General features: G+C 36.1%; 1 protein-coding gene and 1 pseudogene across 1 annotated transcript; both read left to right on the top strand.

The window, feature by feature from the left end:
- Window positions 1-2,375: 2,375 nt before the first annotated feature.
- Window positions 2,376-19,526, top strand: LOC102663750 (phosphoenolpyruvate carboxylase 4-like; annotated as a pseudogene).
- On the top strand, window positions 11,224-14,078 carry LOC106795734 (uncharacterized). Its single transcript, XM_014766608.3, has 2 exons — window positions 11,224-13,538; window positions 13,814-14,078. The coding sequence occupies exon 1, from the start codon at window positions 11,599-11,601 to the stop codon at window positions 13,141-13,143; it is 1,545 nt and encodes a 514-aa protein (XP_014622094.1). The 5' UTR covers window positions 11,224-11,598; the 3' UTR covers window positions 13,144-13,538; window positions 13,814-14,078.
- Window positions 19,527-19,743: the final 217 nt, after the last annotated feature.

Below are 19,743 nucleotides of genomic sequence, written 5' to 3'. Positions count from 1 at the left end.
TTTAAATAATTTTTCATTTTGTTTACTATTTTATTTTATGAAACAATAATTGACTAATATTTTTTAATTTGAAAAACCGTCTTTAAAAGAAGGTGCTCAATATGATTTTTATAGAATCTTCTTTGATTTGAAGCTTAACACACCGGTTTTTGCAAAACAATCTTTGGTTTAAAGCTAAGCACAACGGTTTTATCAAAAACCATCGTTGAGTTTACAACAATACCAATAAGATTTCCACTCTCCCGTCGTCACTCTCTATGAATCCTCACTTCTTAATATATTTATATCTATATATATATATATATATATATATATATATATATATATATATATATATATATATATATATAATGAGAGGAAACATCTTATATGTGGAGTATTAAGGTTTAATCTAAAAAATTCACATGATTTATTAAAAAAATAACATGAATTTTTAAGTGGTTAATTGGTCACATGACATTAAATCTTGATCATTCATGTTTGATTAGACAGTCCAAATTTAATCTTCTAACCCTCATATAAGATACATTCCTCATATATCTATCTATATATGGTGAATGTTAACATAGACCCACTTAAAAATTAGAAGGTCTATATTAGCATCTAGTATCCTTTCATTTGAACAAAAAAATCACTCTTAATTTAGATTAACATAAACTAAAGGACAATTATATAGGTAAACTACTATATTTTTTAACGAGAAATGTTAGGGTCACACATTCTTTTGAACACATTCTCTCATTTGTTGAAATTTATTTGAAATCACAAAATTCAGTGAGTCCCACATAGTATTCAATGACTTTCTCTCTCTTAATTTTGCAGTTTTCAATACATTTTAACACATTGGAGAAAAGTGTGTATGAAGGAGTGTGTTAAAGAGTATGTTAGTAGCATTACTCATTTTTTAACAATAAAAATAAGACTAAAATATATTTTTTGTTCTTATAAATGTCAAAATGTTTGGAATATATCTCTGTAAATTTTTTTGTTTGTTTTTCGTTCTCACAAAATAGAAATGTGTTATTTTTTGGCCCGAAGTTAGGTTTGGACGAATCCGAACCTAAGTTTCTCATGTGTGTCCACTAAAAATTAGGCACTATCCTACTTTTTCTTTTTCTTTCCCTTTCTCTTTCTCTCTCTCTCTAATCCAACGATCCCAGCCTCTCTTCCTTCTCTTTCTCTACCCTTCGTCCTCTTTGTTTCTACTCCGAAGCCTTATTGCCCTTGTCCCTCCTCCTCTCACCTCCATGACAACCTCGATGACAAGTGGTTCGCCTTCCCCTCTTTCTCTCTCCCTCCAAATCTAGGACTCCGACGATGACTTCCTCCTCATCAAGTCGGCCCTTCCACCTCCTCTATTGGTTCAACCCTGACACTGTGCACCACTGCCTCTTCCTCCGATGGATGCCTCTACATCGACAACCAGATCTGTGAGGGTGTAGGGTGGAGGCTTTGCGGGGGTGGACTTGCAATTTGTGAGCCTGAAATTTGTCCCTATTGGAAGCTTCTTGATGATGCGTTGGGTGACTATGATGGTGTTGTCAGTGATTACATTGAACTTTGCCAGCAACACCGTTGTTCTAGCCACCAATTGGGCCCTCAATCTGAATCTCTTGCCTTGGACGTGTGTGGTGGTTGTTGTACAGCCACAAATTATGATTTGATCTTTTAATTTTTATTTTGTAATTTATGATTGTTTTTAATCACCAAAAATTACATTGAAAATTTAACTAAAAAATGCCACTTAGGTTCAGATGTTCAAGCTTAAATTTTGACAAAAAAATAACATTTTGAATTTTTTTAAAATATATTCTAGTTTACTAATGTATATATACTTGTTTTTTTAATATGAGTACGTTAACAAATTATACCTAGATATTATCTTAAAATAAACCAATAATATAATTTATTAACACACTTAAAATACACCAATAATATACCTAGATATTTTAATTAATATATAATTAGTTATATTATTATTATTATTAAATACTCCAATATTTCTATGATAAAAGCAAATGCACTTTGATAATGAAAAATTACCTTTCTTATAAAATATGATTTTTCTATGAGTCTAGCATACTATGATTAATATATAAATTTTTTTAATTCATAAAAATCAAACTCGTCAAATAAGTTTATAACAATTCAGTGCTCAGTTGACTAAGTTACACCATAAATGAATACTTTTTCTGCATTGGAATTTTAAGCATATTAAAGTATAGACTTAATCCTTAATTTAAATTAATATTATAATAATAATATGATCCAAAAACATTGGAGAAAAGAATTGTTAATTTATGTATTAATCTATAAATTGGATGGAAGTAAAACGTCACAATTTCACAACGGTCCCTTCCTCCGCGCCAGTTAGTTATTGTTTGCCACTTATTATATGCCACCACTTTCTCCTCTACTCACTCCTTCAACCACACACACATTAACCCTCTCTCTCACTCTCTTTCTTCTTCTTCTGTATTCGTTTTTTTTTGTGTGTGTTAAGTTTTTTGTTGTGTGTGTGTGGGAACATTACAATGACGGACATCACTGACGACATAGCGGAGGAAATCTCCTTCCAGGGCTTCGAAGATGACTGTAAATTGCTAGGGAACCTTCTCAACGACATTCTCCAGAGGGAGGCTGGCTCCACCTTCGTTGACAAGCTCGAAAAAATTCGAGTCCTTTCACAGGTTCTGATTTTTCTTTTCTTTTTTCTTTTCACTTAAAATAATTGTTTTTGGGTTTTTAATCAATACCCCACTTTTTTTTTTGGTGTTTTCTTTAATGGGTTTTGCTTCTTTACCTTTTCCTAGAATGATTGGAGTATGCTGTTAATGATCTTAACTTGATTTTGTGAATTTTCGGTGATGGGGTTCTAATTTCTTTTTTCTTGTTATCTTTGTTCTTGTCGTTGTGATTTCATCACTGTTTTATCAATTAGTCTTTGGTTTTGTTCGGTTGTGGAGAAAATGGGCGAAGGTTGAAACATGACATGCGTAATGCGCATGCATGTGGGGTTCTTGTTTTATGCAAAGACTCAAATAATGACTGAGCTAAACCTCTTATGCTGGAAATTTAATTGCTTTTTTAGTTAGTTTTTGGGTTCCTCATGTTACGAATGGAATCTTCAATATTCCTTGTTCAGTTTGGAAATTCAATTGCTTTGTATCAGTTACAGTTTTTGCCTTTAGTGAATCATCATTTTGGTTCGTGAAAGTGTAATGCATTGTCACATAAATTCATCCTTGAAATTAAAGAAATTTCTAATAAGTCTCTAGAATTCATTAAGTCCTTAAACATAACTACTTATTGCCATTTTGGCCCCTAAACATTTATTAATATTATCATTAATTCACAATTTTCTTATATTTTTGGACTAATGTGATAGACAGATTGTATTTTCAGGAACTTATTTAAAATTTCCTTAGTTTTAGCTTTTAGCTAGGGACTATATGTAAGAACTAATGTAACAGACTCAAATGGTGGTTTACTCTTTTTTTTCCTAACAAGCAACAGTGCTAACTAGAAATGTAGCGTGTCATCCAATCATGAATTGCCATATAATTGAAAAATTGACCTTTATTCATGTGTGATTTCGTTGGTAATTGGTTAACAGTGTAACAATCTTTATCGCTGGGAGTTGAAAATTCCTTAAGAGTTTGTTTTGGTATTTAGAGTGCTTGTAATATGAGACAAGCGGGAATGGAGGACTTGGCTGAGATGCTAGAGAAGCAATTGGCTTCAGAGTTATCCAAGATGACGCTGGAAGAAGCTTTGCCCCTTGCTCGTGCCTTTAGCCATCATCTTACTTTGATGGGTATAGCTGAAACCCACCATAGGTATACATTCTTGTCTCCAACTATTGTTGTCTTTTTATTCCATTAGTTGATAATTTGTCTTGTCTTTATTTGGCTGAGCTCTGTGCAAAATTAAGCCGCAATCTCTCCAAAATAAGCCGAACCTTTGACTAATAACAAGATTACCCCAGTATGATAGTCTTGAACAAGTTATGTTTTTGCAGGGTTCGTAAAGGAGGAAATATGGTTCTTGCTAAAGGAGGAAATATGGTTCTTGCTGCAAAATCTTGTGATGATATCTTTAACAACCTGTTGCAAGATGGGGTTTCTCCAGTTGAGCTTTATAAGACAGTGTTCAAGCAGGTCTGCATAGTCTGAGACGTATAGATGAAAATAAGTATATGATCTTTCGTTGTCTATGCACTCTGCAAGCTGAGATTAAAGCATGTAATTATTTTCTTTCTTGACAATTATCTTGTTATTAATTTAGTGAAACATTATGTGTGTATTGCCAGGGATTTTAACAGAATCTGGTTCCAATTGCTATTGTCATTCAAAATCTAATTTCATTTGTTGCCACAGGAGGTTGAAATTGTTCTCACTGCTCATCCCACTCAAATTAACCATCGTACCTTGCAATATAAACACCTTAAAATTGCTGTGAGTTGTTCTCTTTTCTGAATATATTAAATTACTGGAAGCTTGAGCCTTTAACTTTATGATATCATCTCTCAAATATTATGGAAGTGTGTTGTCTCTAACTACTTTTTCACCTTCAAGCAGCATCTTTTGGATTATAATGATTGACCTGATCTTAGCCCTGAAGATCGAGATATGTGGATTGAAGATCTGGTACCATTCTTGAACTATTTCCATTCTACTTAACCACCGGTGTTTGTACCCCAAAAGTAAAAAATCCACTAGTTTTTCAGTGTGGTAGATTATCTTTAAATGTGAATGGATAGTGGATTTCCTTTTTCTAACACACTTTATTTCTATTCTCATCAATCATATTGGCTTTTTTAGGTGGGAGAGAAAACTTCAATATGGCAGACAGATGAACTTAGGCGTTCAAAACCCACTCCAGTTGATGAAGCTAGGGCAGGTAAGCTGGTTGAGTATTATATGTTAGATATACTTTACCTCTTAGCTTTAGGCTTTTTAGTTGTTCCTAAGAATGGTCTATGGCCATTTTGACCAAGTGTTCAAGAGTTTTGTCCTTGTTATCCCCAAAGGCACCTACATGAATGCATAATAAATCAATCTTTTAAGAGAGAATCCTTGACAATTTATATGTGTTAGGGTATTGAATATCCCTAACAGCAGAGAAAACAAGAGAAACAGAAAATAGAAGAATAAACGGAAAATACTGGGAGCAAACTGAATTTATTCAAGAAGGAAACCTTCTTCCAAGGGAAAACCCTTTACAATTTCTAATTCTTCTCTACCCCCTCCTCTAATGAGAATACTCTTATTTATAATATCCTAATCCAACTAATTGATAAAGACTCTTATTTATAATATCCTAATCCAACTAATTGATAAAGATAGAATAATAAAGATAAAGAATAATAAAGATAAAGATAGAATAATAAAGATAGATGGCCCTAAAGATTAAACTAATAACTAATTCGATCCTTCCTTCTAGAATAGACCCTCCAGATAACTGGTCTATATTGAGATCTAACAATATGTCATCTCTTGCATGATTTGATTCACTGTTAAAAAAAAAAGAAGTGGAAGAATCCCTTGGTTTATTTATTTTTCAATTCTCCCAGTATTGAATATTGTGGAGGAGTCACTCTGAAAAGCTGTTCCTCATTATTTACGTCGAGTTAGCAGCGCTTTAAAGAAGGTTTGTCATCTTTAATTTATGTCAATTAACTTGTACATTCTTTCTCTTTAAGATTTTCAGTGCAATTTATCTTTCCTTGCAGCACACAGGAAAACCACTTCCATTGACTTGCACTCCAATAAAATTTGGATCTTGGATGGGAGGTGATAGAGACGGAAACCCAAATGTGACAGCAAAGGTAGCATCTTCAAATATCCATTCATGCTGCCTGTACTTTTACTATGTGATTTCATTTTCTCAAATAACTACATGATTCTTTTTCAACACGTGAGAAGTTTTCTAGTAGTGGAAGCATAGTTGAATCTGTAATATCATTATATTATTGACAACCTGAAGATGTCCAGTATTACTGCCTGTCATTTTGGAAAGTGCAAGTTTAATGATGATTGAACTGGGAAAACTGCAGACAAAAATAAATGAGCTTTTAACATGCAAAATATTTGTTTGAATAATATTCTTGGAACTTTTCCAATATTGTACTTTTTAGTCAAATTTTATATTGTCTCAGGCTAGGATAAAAGAGGTGGGTAATTTTGGGCAGTTGATAGCCAATGTAAAATTACATTGAATGTATTTAGACATGAATAGCCTGAGAATTTGGTTTTTAACTGAACCCAGTAACATTGTGTGATCCATGTAGCTAACATCACTATTGTTGTTATTGTTCTTTAGATATGGACAGAAAAATGGCTTTTAAAGAAAAATTGGTTTCTGATATTAACTGATCCGTGTTTGACTCCATCAGGTGTGGGATAAAGCTTGATTGTGGTCGGTGTTGATGTTACTACAGTTGAAGGATGTGCTTTGCTGTTTCAATTACTAAAGTTTGTAGCGTGTAATTCAAACATTACGAATAAATTACAAGAAATTTTTTTTCTTACCTAGGAGTGGGATTTTCTTGAAGAATATTTGCGTTTGATTTGACCCTGTTATTCAAATCTGATTGTGTAATTGGTTTTCGTTTTGTTCTTCAGGTCACAAAAGATGTTTCACTTCTGTCAAGATGGATGGCGATTGACCTCTACATTCGGGAAGTGGATGGCCTAAGATTTGAGCTATCCATGAACCAGTGCAGTGATAAGTTGTCAGAACTGGCACATGAAATTCTAAAAGGTTTGTCTGTTTAGTTTTGTGTTTGTTGATATCTTCCAAATGCTAATGGGCATAGCAGTCATCTTTGTTTTATATCATGTGACCTCTGGATACTGTTTGTCAAGAAGTAACACTAGTTCATGTGCACAGGCAAATTGAACCACTTAAAGATAGTATAGTTTTTTATTTTTTTTCTTTATTGTGTTAGATTATCATGTGAATTTGATGGTCCTTTTGAAACCCTTAATATTACCGTGTAATATTTTGAATGATGATATTATGCTCTATCTATTTATCCTTGAGGCTTTGGTCATTCATTTAATCCCTCTTTGGTCTTCTTTTATGCATTACTTCTTTGGTGCATCAAGGCATTGTCCTCTTGGCTTGGAAATTCCTTTAAAAATTATCCTGACGTATCTCTTTTGTGGCCTTACTAATAACTCAAACTTATCAAAATACGCCTGTGTTTTGCTCTTTTACTTTTCTCTTGTTTCCGTAGACATCAACCTGTCAACTTTTACCTCCAATCCACTTTGTCAAATCTTTTCCAATTGAATGATATGAGATTGACAATAGTTGCATACGTGTGGTAAAAGCTTTGAGGTCTTTTTTATATGTTTCCTCGGAATGTTTTTGCAAAAGGTTTCATATGATGAGGCAACAAAATCTGCTTTTTCAAATGGAAAGTTTTCTTCCGGCATGAAAATAGTTTGTAGATACTACAAAGTATTTTAAACCTTGGTGTGAGTTAGACTAATATAGATACACTATAGTATTTGATGATACACTGCAAGTGAAATGGTCATCCATTTATTGTTCTATTAATGCACTCACAATGTCTTTACATGATTAGCTGAAGATTTTTCTATATGATTTGTTCTTCTAGACTACGCCTTGTCACTGTTATATCCTCAAAGATATCTTTGATACTCTTTCAATCCACTTTTAAGACTTGATGATCACTTCTTTCTCTTCAGAAGGTAATGATGAGGAGGATCACCATGAGCACTGGAATGGATCTATGAGTAGAAGTCAGTCAAAACATCCTAATCAACAAGCTTCACCACTTCCGACTAAACTTCCAGCTGGAGCTCATATACCCTCTTGTGCTTGGCCTGGTACGTATAATTTTTCAAAAAATTGCTGTCTGGTTTTTTGTTTGCATATCCTGTTTTTAACTGGCATGTTCTTTTCTTCTGTAACTGCAAAAAAATATTTACTTGTTGAGTGGCTTCTAACTTTAATAATCTTTAACAATTTTTAATTAAGGAATGATGCCCATTGCTGATTGCATGAACAAATGAATTGGAATCCTTCCAATCCTTTGAATAACTTCTCATGCTATCATGCATGAGGAATATAGTGCAATTTTATTCATATGCCGACATATATAAATTCTTGACCCAATCAAATATGTTATTAACTTATTATCTATTAGTATGAAGTTCTGGTTTGAATGTTACATTTCATGTAGAAGAGGGTGGATCTGAGTATCCCAGACACATGCCAGGAGCTGATCACAAGCAACCTAATCACAAGGTAGATCAATTCAGTAGATTTCCTAATTTGCCATTGAATCCTAGATAATACATGTGTACATATATTCACTGATAGGGTGGTGAGACTTCAAGTTCAACTGAGAGCAATGGTGGCAGTCAAAATGTCCGTTTGTCAATACCAATTTTACCAAATTCCAGTTCTTCATTAGTTTCAATGACATACTCTCCTTCTTTCAACTCTAGTCAACTTGTTGCTCAGAGGAAACTGTTTGCAGAATCCCAAATAGGAAGGACCAGTTTTCAGAGGCTTTTGGAGCCAAACTCAGGTTCCTGGAATTGCTCCTTATAGAGTTGTCCTTGAATATATAAAAGATAAGGTATTACTTCTGGTTTACTTCAACAATGCTTCAAAATTGGTTGCATGGACACATGTATTCAGTTTCTGCTGTTTTATTTTGTACAAAACTATGCTGCTTATGTCTTAGGAGTTTTTAGCTTTATAACCTGGCAGGCATGTACTAAATGTGCCCGTGTAGACTGTAGTTTGCAAATGAAATAAATGATATTGCATAACTTTTTGTTTGTTTGTTTGGGTTGGTAGAAACTACATTTTGGTTTAGAAGTGAAGTTCCACGGCAAATAATTTGGAAATATTGGGAGTCCAAAATATTTTCCCGTAAATGGACAATCTAAAACCATATTTTTTTTTATCTTATCTTTATTTATGTTGTTGGCTTGATTTTTCCTTTAGGGAGAAAGACGTGGTTATGAAATTAAGTCAGCAGAACCACTAAGGATTGATATTATTGTAGAAAACGTTGTGGCAAATAAAGCTCTACGAGATTGATTTCAGCATATATTGATATTTTCTGTATTATTTGTAGATAAAGAGTGAAGGACTTTTGAACTTGAGTCTTGGCACTACGGATTTGAAATTCAATTGCAAAATGTCTTTGTGTAGAATGACAGATAGCAGACACATGGATCATTAATTTATATGCGTTATTAGGAACGTTCCTGGATATGATGAAATCATATTGCTTTTTGGTCAAAGACTGTTAAATGTACTAATCTTGAGATCAATCCTATTTGCTTTGTTCCACGGCTTTCACAGTGAAGATGATTATATAGATAGAACCATATATACGTTAGGATATGCATAGGATGAAAAATATATTTTCCTAGTTTTGATTTGAATATTGTCTGTGGAGGATTTGTATCCTGGGGTGCCATTAAAACTAAATCACATCTACATTTTTATTGAATATGCAGATTTTATATATTGTCTTAATAACCGGTAATATTATCTTTCGTTCCATGTGTTTAGCTTCTGAGAACTCGTAGACGGTTGGAGATTCTTATCGACATGGTCCATCTAAACATGATCCTATGGATTATTATGAAACAAAATATCAGCTTTTGGAACCTCTTCTCCTTTGTTATGAATCTTTGGTATTCTTTCTTTTCTACCCTTTTACCCTCTAATATTGTACAGAATTATCATTTAGCTCTACATTTCTCCAGCAATTATGTGGATCTGGGGTGCTAGCTGATGGTCAACTAGCTGATCTGATTCGAAGAGTTGCTACTTTTGGCATGGTGTTAATGAAGCTTGACTTGCGTCAGGTATGTTTCAAAGTTTTTTGTTCATTATTGTTTGGATAATCAGTTGTGGCCTGAAACTAGCAGTGTGACAGGAATCAAGCAGACATGCTGAAACCATTGATGCAATTACAAGGTATTTGGATATGGGTACGTACAGTGAATGGGATGAAGAAAAGAAACTGGACTTCTTAACTAGAGAGTTGAAAGGGAAGAGACCACTGGTTCCTCCCAGTATAGAGGTGAGATTGTTATACATAGCAAAGCTTTACAAGCTCTATATCCAGTAGGATGGTAAAACTTTTCATTTTAAGAAAAGGAAAGAAGTTGATATTTAAATTATTTTGAGCTTCTTTTCATTTTTCAATATTATTGATTGAAGTTTGAGAGTTTATTTTGCATAACTTTAGTCTACAACTTTGACTGGTTACATTACCTATAACTTGCTTTTTGTTCTTTTTAGGTTTAAAGTTAAACTCTAGATCTATGAACTTAGTTTATGGTGTAAACCAAGGCTAGTACACTACACTTTGAGGAAGTTCAAAGCCAGCTAAAAGTCAATTCAAACTTTGATACAAATTTACCCAAAATAAGGACTGAAACTCCTTCTGTAACTGCCTATATCAGCAAATATTACAAACATTAATCATACATATCTTTTTCCTAATTTCAATTAAGCTCATACCCCTTATCAAAATATCTAGAACAATATCTAGAACAGAACATGCGACTGAAACTGTGTATTAGCACTTCAACATTCCTCCTTGATACGTATTCTTGCTCAAGAGTTGTTCAACCAGAATGCATCTATCATACTACACACCTACAAGACCATACAAGACCACTTCACAAAAAAAGATGAGAGAGAAAGAGAGAGAGAGAGAGAGGGAGAGAGAGAGAGAGAGAGAGAGAGGGCGCGAGAGAAGGAGAGTGACAGACAGAGACAGAAGAAATGAGAGATGGAGCGAAACAGACACGGCGAGGACGAGTGTGAAGCAGTATCGAAACACGGCGAGGACTAGCACAAACAGAAGAACTCCAAACGGTTCCCCTTCAAGGAGATGGAGGAGTATGGATTGAAGGGAAGAACCATATGGAGGGCGACCAGTCAACATTTTCGGAAGGGACAATGACTACGCTGAGGAAGAAAACTGGACTAAGGTGGTAAGCAGAAGATCAATGAAGGTTATGCAGAAATCCTCTTTAGCGGGAAGACAATCACAAAATCTGGAGATAGGGGACAACAACAAACATTATCCTCTTTAGCGGGAAGACAATGACTACGCTAATGAAGAGTTGCTATGGAGGCACTTCAAAAAGTGGGGTGACGTACGTGATGTATACATCGCTAAAGGTGACGTACGTGAAGTATACATCGCTAAAAGGCTCAACAAGCATGGCAGGAGATACAGGTTCATGCGGTTCAAGGGAGTCTCGGATGCAAAAGGATTGGAGGTGAGACTGGACAACATCTTCATCAACGATTGTAAACTATTTGTCAACCTTCCTAGGTTCGACAGACCAGTTCGGAATACAGAGTTGTAGAAAAAGAACCCCATTAGGAGGAAGTACACCGACGAAACAAGTAAGCCCTGCGGGATAACTACTGGTGCTCTTCGGAGATCATATGTGGACGTGATGACTAAGGGGGGGGTGCCAAGGAGACAAAAGGGCAGACGAGGCACAAACACCAACTATTCTGATCAACCAAGATGAAGGTGGGGAATATTGGTGTAACGAAACCTGGGTGGGCATGCTAAAGAAGGTGATGGAGGTGGAAACCTTAGAGGATCGTATCACTTGGGAGTTAGGATATAACGTCCGCACTAAGTTCCTCGGAGACGACATGGTTCTTCTCCCTGGGATGTCCGATGACAAAGCTCAACTCCTCATTCAATCAGAGACGGAAAGCGATGATTCTCTCTTTTACTCACTGGAGAAGTGGACGCCGAAATGTAGACCCAATAACAGGGTTGTTTGGCTCCAGCTGTGGGGATTTCTGATACAGGTGTGGGAAATGAAAAATCTCAGGAGGGCTGTAGCTGCTATTGGGGATGTGATCGAGTCAGACGATGACACAGAGGACCGCCGACGATTGGACCGGGCTCGAGTATTGGTGCGGACACCGCTTCTGCCGTTGATAAGGTCGGAGGTCATCGTCCGTGTGGGGGAGCTTGAGTATCGGGTATGGATTGTGGAAGAGACAGGGTTCGAAGGTGGGTCGAACCGGAAAGGAAGCTCGCCGTCCGATGGGTGGTCGGAGATGATAACATCGGACGACGAAGGGGAGGTTGGCGATGTTCTTGACGACACTAATACCAATTTCTCCTTCTCGCCGGAGCTGCCCAACCAGAAATTGTCTCCGTCTCGTACCCAACGGGCAGAAGGAGGGACCGATGTGCGCTGTTGTGATCTTAGACCCCTGGGTAATATCCAGGCAGACGTTACACCCAAAGAAAAGTCAAAAGGCACTGTAGAAGGTATGCTGGGCTCTAGCTTTGGTAAGCTCAACCTAGGGGACAGCTTCGTAGGAACAGAAGAGGAAGCTGCTAACACCAAAGAGGTAACCTGCTATAATACCCTACAGGATGATCGAAGGCACAGGAATCACATAGAGGGAAAGTATTTGAATGGTGGAGCGAAAGTAGCTGCTGACCAGACCTTTATCGGGGAAGAAGAGGGACATGTCACGCAGTCTCTCTCTCCTTCTTTATCGGGGCAGATTCAACAAGGAATTGGGCCAGGTTGCATTAAGTGCCCAATTTCGACTCCAGGAGGGTGTAATAAAGAAGACATCCACCCAGTTGAGCTTTTGGGGGTGCAAGCTGTGCAGAATCAAAAAGAGGGTGGGCTAAGTAATGATTTAGGCCCAATTTTGAAAACTGACGGGTGCCATAAGGAGGAATCCCTACCTGTAATCCAATCCATAAAAGAGACTCCAGACAAGTATTCTAAAGTTTACTTTCGACAACAAAACTCTCTCTTTAAGGCCCGACTCTCACAGATTGAGGAAAAGCATCCTCAACTTCAAGATGGCATCCAGGCTCTAGCAGATCAACTTGCCAATCAGGATAAGGTCAAAAATCAGAGTTACGTGGACTCAGAAAGGAGGTTAAAAAGCATAATTGAGTGCAGTGATAAGGTGTTGCAAGAGGCTCAACAATTATGGCATCTCGGAGAAAACTTAGGCATGGAGACAGTTACAGATAACCTACATTTCCTTCACAGTTATGCTTCTATGGAGTGTAGAGACAGAAAAGAAGCTAAGGAGTTGGGGAATAGGAAACCTCTTAAATGAATATCCTATCCTATAACATTAGAGGGTTGGGTAAAGGTATTAAGTGGGCCTCTATCAGGAATTTGGTTGGGAAGCATAAGATAGATCTTCTTTGTTTGCAAGAAACAAAGAGGGATTCCGTTGACAAGGCACTTTGTCAGGCTCTGTGGGGTCACTCAGACTTTGATTGGAAATGGTTTCCTGCGGTCAATACAGCTGGGGGGCTTCTCTGTGTCAGGAATAACAATAACTTCCAGGTTGATATTAAAATAGCTGAAAGGGGTTTCATCATGTTGGAGGGGGTATGGCTGGTAGAAAGTCAGAGGGTAGTGGTGGCTAATATCTATGCTTCTTGTGAGCTAGAAAGCAAAAGACAGTTATGGCAGAGGCTATATTTAATGAAGAATCAGTCCCAGGTTCAGTGCTGGTGCCTTGTAGGGGACTTCAACTGCATTAAACACCCAGCTGAAAGAATGGGAAGCACTCTTTGTAATGCAGACACTAATCTTATAGCTGAATTTAATGAGTGGCTCGCTGAAATGGAGGTAGATGATATTCCTTGCTTGGGCAAGCCCTTTACTTGGGTTAGGCCTAATGGTTCTTGTAAGAGCAAGTTAGACAGAGTGCTGGTCTTTGATGATTGGGTATCCAAGTGGCCTGATAGTTCCCTACACAACCTTGAAAGGAACAGGTTCAGTGCTGGTGCCTTGTAGGGGACTTCAACTGCATTAAACACCCAGCTGAAAGAATGGGAAGCACTCTTTGTAATGCAGACACTAATCTTATAGCTGAATTTAATGAGTGGCTCGCTGAAATGGAGGTAGATGATATTCCTTGCTTGGGCAAGCCCTTTACTTGGGTTAGGCCTAATGGTTCTTGTAAGAGCAAGTTAGACAGAGTGCTGGTCTTTGATGATTGGGTATCCAAGTGGCCTGATAGTTCCCTACACAACCTTGAAAGGAACTACTCAGATCATTGCCCTATCATTTTGAATTCTAAAAATATTGATTGGGGCCTTAAGCCTTTTAGGGTTTTTGATGCTTGGTTGCACAATAAGGACTTCAATAAGGTGGTGAGGGACTGCTGGTTTGCTAATCAGCCTATGGGATGGGGGGGATATGCCTTGAAATGCAAACTTCAGAAAATTAAGCAAAGGTTAAAAACCTGGAGCAAAGAAAATTGTGGAGACTTGGGCAACAAGGTGAAGCTAATCCAGCATAAGCTGAATGACTTGGAGAATTCCCTCACAGCTCAACCTACTGATCAACAAGTTCAAGAGCTCAAGAAAGCCCAATCTGACCTTTGGGAGCAATCTATTCTTCATGAATCAATATTGCGACAGAAGTCTAGATGTAAGTGGATCAAAGAGGGAGATAGCAACACTTCCTACTTCCACAAAATCATTAATTCCAGCAGAAGGAGGAATGCCTTGAGGGGGATGCAAATTAATGGTAGTTGGGTAGAAAACCCTTCTGCCATTAAGGATGCAGTTCTTCAGCATTTTAATGGCAGATTTGTTGAACCTTACCTGCACAGACCCAACTTAGATGGGGTCTCTTTTAATGTCTTGCGTTCAATCCAAAGTGAGATGTTGGTGGAACCCTTCAAAGAGGAGGAGATATCTAGTGCAGTGTGGGCTTGTGGCAGTGAAAAAAGCCCAGGGCCTGATGGGCTTAATTTTAGCTTCATTAAGCACTTCTGGAAGGAGCTGAAACCTGAGTTCCTTAGGTTCTTCTCAGAATTTTATGTGAATGCAGTCTTCCCCAAGGGTCTCAACTCATCATTCATTGCTCTTATCCCCAAGATCAAGGACCCTCAACTTATTAGTGATTTCAGACCAATATCTCTAATAGGCTGTGTCTACAAAATTATTGCCAAAGTACTATCAAATAGGCTTAGCAAGGTTATGAATCATCTCATAGATGAAAGACAATTAGTTTTTGTTAAAGGCAGACAGTTGTTTCATGGAGTTTTAATTGCTAATGAGGTTGTTGAGGAGGTTTGGAGATCTAAGAGACCTTGTTTGGTGTTCAAAGTTGATTTTGAAAAAGCATGACTCTGTGTCTTGGCATTTCCTCTTTTACATGATGAGAAGAATGGGGTTTAATGAAAAGTGGATTGGCTGGATTAAGGGGTGTCTTTCATTAGCATCAATATCTATACTAGTGAATGGAAGTCCTACTTCTGAATTTAAACCTCAAATAGGCTTGAGACAAGGGGATCCATTGGCTCCCTTTTGTTTGACCTAGTTGCTGAAGGCTTGACAGGCATGATGAGGGCAGCTGTTTCCAAAAACTACTACCACAATTTTATGGTGGGAAAGAAAAAGATCCCAGTCAACATACTACAATTTGCTGATGATACTATCTTCTTTGGGGAACCATCTATGGATAATGTCACAGTTATTAAGGCTATTCTCAAAAGCTTTGAAATGGTATCTGGTCTCAGAATTAACTTTGCTAATAGCCAATTTGGTGCAATCGGCCAAACCGAGGACTGGTGCAGATTTGCAGCTGATTACCTGAATTGTGGCCCCCTGCAGTTTCCATTCAATTACCTAGGGATGCCTATAGGTGTCAATCCTAGAAGGAAGGTGGTGTGGGAGCCCATAATTAGAAAATTCGAGGCTAAGTTGAATAAATGGAACCAGAGAAATGTCTCAATGGCAGGCAGAATTACTCTAATAAGTTCTGTCTTGACAGCTTTGCCTCTGTTTTACATGTCTTTTTTCAGGGCCCCTTCAGTAGTGATAAATAGGCTTACTACTATCCAAAGACACTTTCTTTGGGGTGGAGGTGCAGAAGGTAAAAAGATAACTTGGGTGGCTTGGGATCAAGTGTGTGCTCCTAGAGATAAAGGAGGCTTGGGAATCAAAAACATCAAGGCTTTTAATAGAGCCCTCCTTATCAAGTGGAAGTGGCTAATGTTCCAACAACCCGACCAATTATGGAGTAGAATTCTCACTTCAAAGTACAAGGGGTGGAGAGGATTGGAAGAGGGCCTTCCTAAGCAAACCCATTCCTTTTGGTGGTCTGATTTGAGGTCTATAATTCATCACAGTAGCATGGGTGATGTCTTAAAGCAGTTTCTTTGGAAATTGGGCAGTGGTGATCAAATACTATTTTGGGAAGACTCTTAGGTGGGTGATGGAATAACTCTTAGAGATAAATACCCAAAATTGTATCAAATATCCTCTCAAAAATTTCAGACAGTGGAAAGCATGGGGTCCTTTGGAGAAGCTGGTTGGGAGTGGGAATTCTCATGGAGAAGAAATCTTTTCGACAATGAGTTGGGAAGAGCTTCAGCCTTTATTGAACAGGCTACAACACTAAGCCCTAATGCAGCTTTGAAGGATTATTGGGTGTGGGGAGCTGACCCAAAGGGAATCTTTACTACTAGAACTGCCTATCTTTGTATTAAAGGTGATCAGCCAATTGGCTACCTAAATCGTGGCTTCAGTCAGCTGTGGGAAATCAAAGTACCTCCTAGAGCCCTATCCTTTGCTTGGAGACTACTTTGGGATAGGTTACCGACTAAGGAAAACTTAACTAGAAGGCAAGTTGTAATTGAAAATGATCTTTGCACCTTTTGCCAAAGCCAAGTTGAATGTGCCTCTCATCTCTTTTTCACTTATAAAAAAGTTATGCCAACGTGGTGGGAGTTTAACTCTTGGGTCAAGGAAGACAGAGTTATGCACTGTAGGCCTGGGGACAACTTCTCTCAGCACTTCTCCTTGGCTGGTTTGAGGGATTCTAATAGAAAGTGGAAGATTTGGTGGATAGCAGCTACAATATCTATTTGGAACCTTAGAAATGACATGATTTTTAAAAATCAACCGTTTGTCATCCCTAAGCTGGTGGATAATGCAATCTTTCTCACCTGGTCTTGGTTGAGGGGGTGGGAAAAGGATTTTGTTGTTCCTTTTCAGCAATGGTCCTCATCTATGTCTTTGGCCTTTACCTAGTGTGGGGTGTATGGTTGGGTTTTATAGTTTTCTTTGTTGGGTTGCTATTTTGTTGCTTATGTTTTCATGTCTCAGGAGATGGCATCTCCTTTGTATCTTTGTAGCAAAAAGAATACATCAAACCGCTCCATACAAGCCTATGGCCTATCCTATATAGAGCCTAGGTTAAGCCAAACTTTTTTTTTTTATAAAAAAAGTTAACCTTATGCATAAAATTTTATAAAAAAAACTTATTTGGTTAAAAGGTAAAACTATAGGTCATTTAAAAAATCTTTTAAATGTAAGTTAAGTAAATATATATTTTTATTAACATTATTGATTAATAAAAAATATTATCAATATGATTTTAAAATAATTATTATTAAAATCAACAATTTTATCATATACGACAATGTATAATTGAAGGAAAATATACTTATATATTAATTTTTTAAAATAATGTAATTATCTCCCTACAAAATTTATTACATTTGTTTTTACAAGTTTATGAAAAGTGTTGTAATCGACTATTATTATCCGTCCCAATAAACTAAATTAAGTCCATTCTATGGTAGTTGATGGATGTCCATTCCATAATGGGGTTTTGTTACACGCACCCAGCATAATAGATGGTGCACCCATCAAACGAGTGTTGAAGCTCAAGGATTGTCCAATCCATAAGTGGTCCAAATATTTTTTTTCTATTTTTTTTTAAAAACGTTTTACAAATTAATTTAAAATTAATGACCCAAACAAGAATCAAACCTTCGAGTTTTGTGTTATTAGCACAACACTCTAACCAACTGAATTAATAAATCAATTATATTATAAAATAATTAATGTCACTATATGTAACACTAAAATTTTTAATATTTAATGCGCATGAAAGTTTAGATAATAAATTTTGTAACAATTAATTTTGATCTAACAATTAATTTGTTTACACATGTTCGTTGAAAAACAACCACTAGATCACATGTCATTCACTTATTGGATAATTCAACACTGCAGAAGTTGAGTGTTGACTAGCAACATAGTAACAATGAGGTGAAACAAGAGCCTAAAAGAAATGGAGAACAAAAACAACAACAGTGGCGAGTCGGAGCTGCGGGTGGTGGTTGTCATCTTCCTCTTGAAGGGCAGATCGATCCTCCTCGGTCGCTGCCGCTCCGCTGTCGGCAATGCCACCTTCACCCTTCTAGGCGGCCACCTCGAATTCGGTCACTCCCTTACTCTCTCTCATATTATGTTTTTTTTTTCGTCAAACATTTTGAAAACGAAATAATCAAGTAATGCTTAGTTTTGTTTTTATATTATTATTATTATTATTATTATTATTATTATTATTATTATTATTATTTGAACTTAATATGGGCTTAGAATTTTATATAAATTATGAATTTTTATTATTATTAAACTGACCTTAGTTAGTGCAGCTTATATTTTTTAAGTGCAAATTTTATTTGTGTTTAGTTTAATTTTGATGCTTTATTATTAGTAAAACAAAATTGTATTATTAATTAAATAAAACATGTTAGAAGAGTTTTACTTTTTAAATTTTTAATAAATTTTAAATAAAAAATGTGTTAGAATTAGATGATTATGTTCCTAATACTTTTTAATTAAAGTTACTCTAAGCATTATTTTTAAAGTAATTTTTATAAAATAAAATTAAAAATTATCATTTATAATTAAAACCCACCAAGGTTAGCTGGGTGAAAGGAAAGTTATTAAGTTTGTATGATGTTTTATGTTTAAACTCCATTACTGTTATTGTAGATAACTAAAAAAATATAGTACTTTGTTTAATAATTAAATGATGAGAAGAATTATGCATAGATAGTGTAATATATTTTATAGAATCATCTAATCGCAATTCATCAGGTATGATAAGTTTGATTTATTCTATTAGTACATAGATAGTAAACTCTTAAATGATAGTATAAATATAACAAATTGTTAATTAAATTTATTTTATCTAACTAATTTGGGGGCATTTTAATTTTTCAGGAGAGTTTTGAGGAATGCGCAGCAAGAGAAGTGAAAGAGGAAACATAGTTGGACATAGGAAACTCAGATTTTGACCGTAACAAACTATGTTAGAGCAGCCAAAAAAGTGTCACTATGTGACCATTTTCATGAGGGCAATGGTGGACGTGGATGTAGTTAAAGAACAAGTTTCACAAAATCTTGAACCTACCAAGTGTGATGGTTGGGATTGGTACGAGTGAGATCATTTGTCACACCCTCTGTTTGGGCCTCTTGAGAAAATGGTCAAAGGAGCTTTCGATCCATTTCCAATTTGATTCTGCTAATTGGTATGATTTTGTTTTGTGAAGATTCTTCGATAATCGTACGTTTGGGCTAGGTTTAATATGCTTTTGTATGAAATTTTTTGTTTAGTTTAACATATTGTGATGAAAACAATTATGGTTTGAATGGCATTCAGGATGCACGTAAATTTGTAAAACGTCTAATTCAGAAGCAACATTGATAGTGTTTGAATTAGGGTTCATTTATTCAAACCTATTTATTAAAAAATATTTTTTAGATAAAATAAACAGATTTTTTTATATTTTGATATGTTTGAAACTGCTTTTGGTTTAAAAAAATATTAATTTTCTACTTCTTTTTTGAGAAGTTAACTTTATATGTTTCTTAAAAAAACACTTATTTCA

Source organism: Glycine max, chromosome 2 (genome assembly GCF_000004515.6).
Source record: "Glycine max cultivar Williams 82 chromosome 2, Glycine_max_v4.0, whole genome shotgun sequence".
Classification (NCBI taxonomy): Eukaryota; Viridiplantae; Streptophyta; class Magnoliopsida; order Fabales; family Fabaceae; genus Glycine; species Glycine max.
The sequence above is the reverse complement of the archived record's forward strand: the minus strand, read 5'-3'. Positions and strand labels throughout refer to the sequence as shown.

Excerpts from the sequence above, each read along its gene's own strand:
- LOC106795734 (XM_014766608.3), top strand. The coding sequence starts at position 11,599 with ATGCTAAAGAAGGTGATGGAGGTGGAAACCTTAGAGGATCGTATCACT.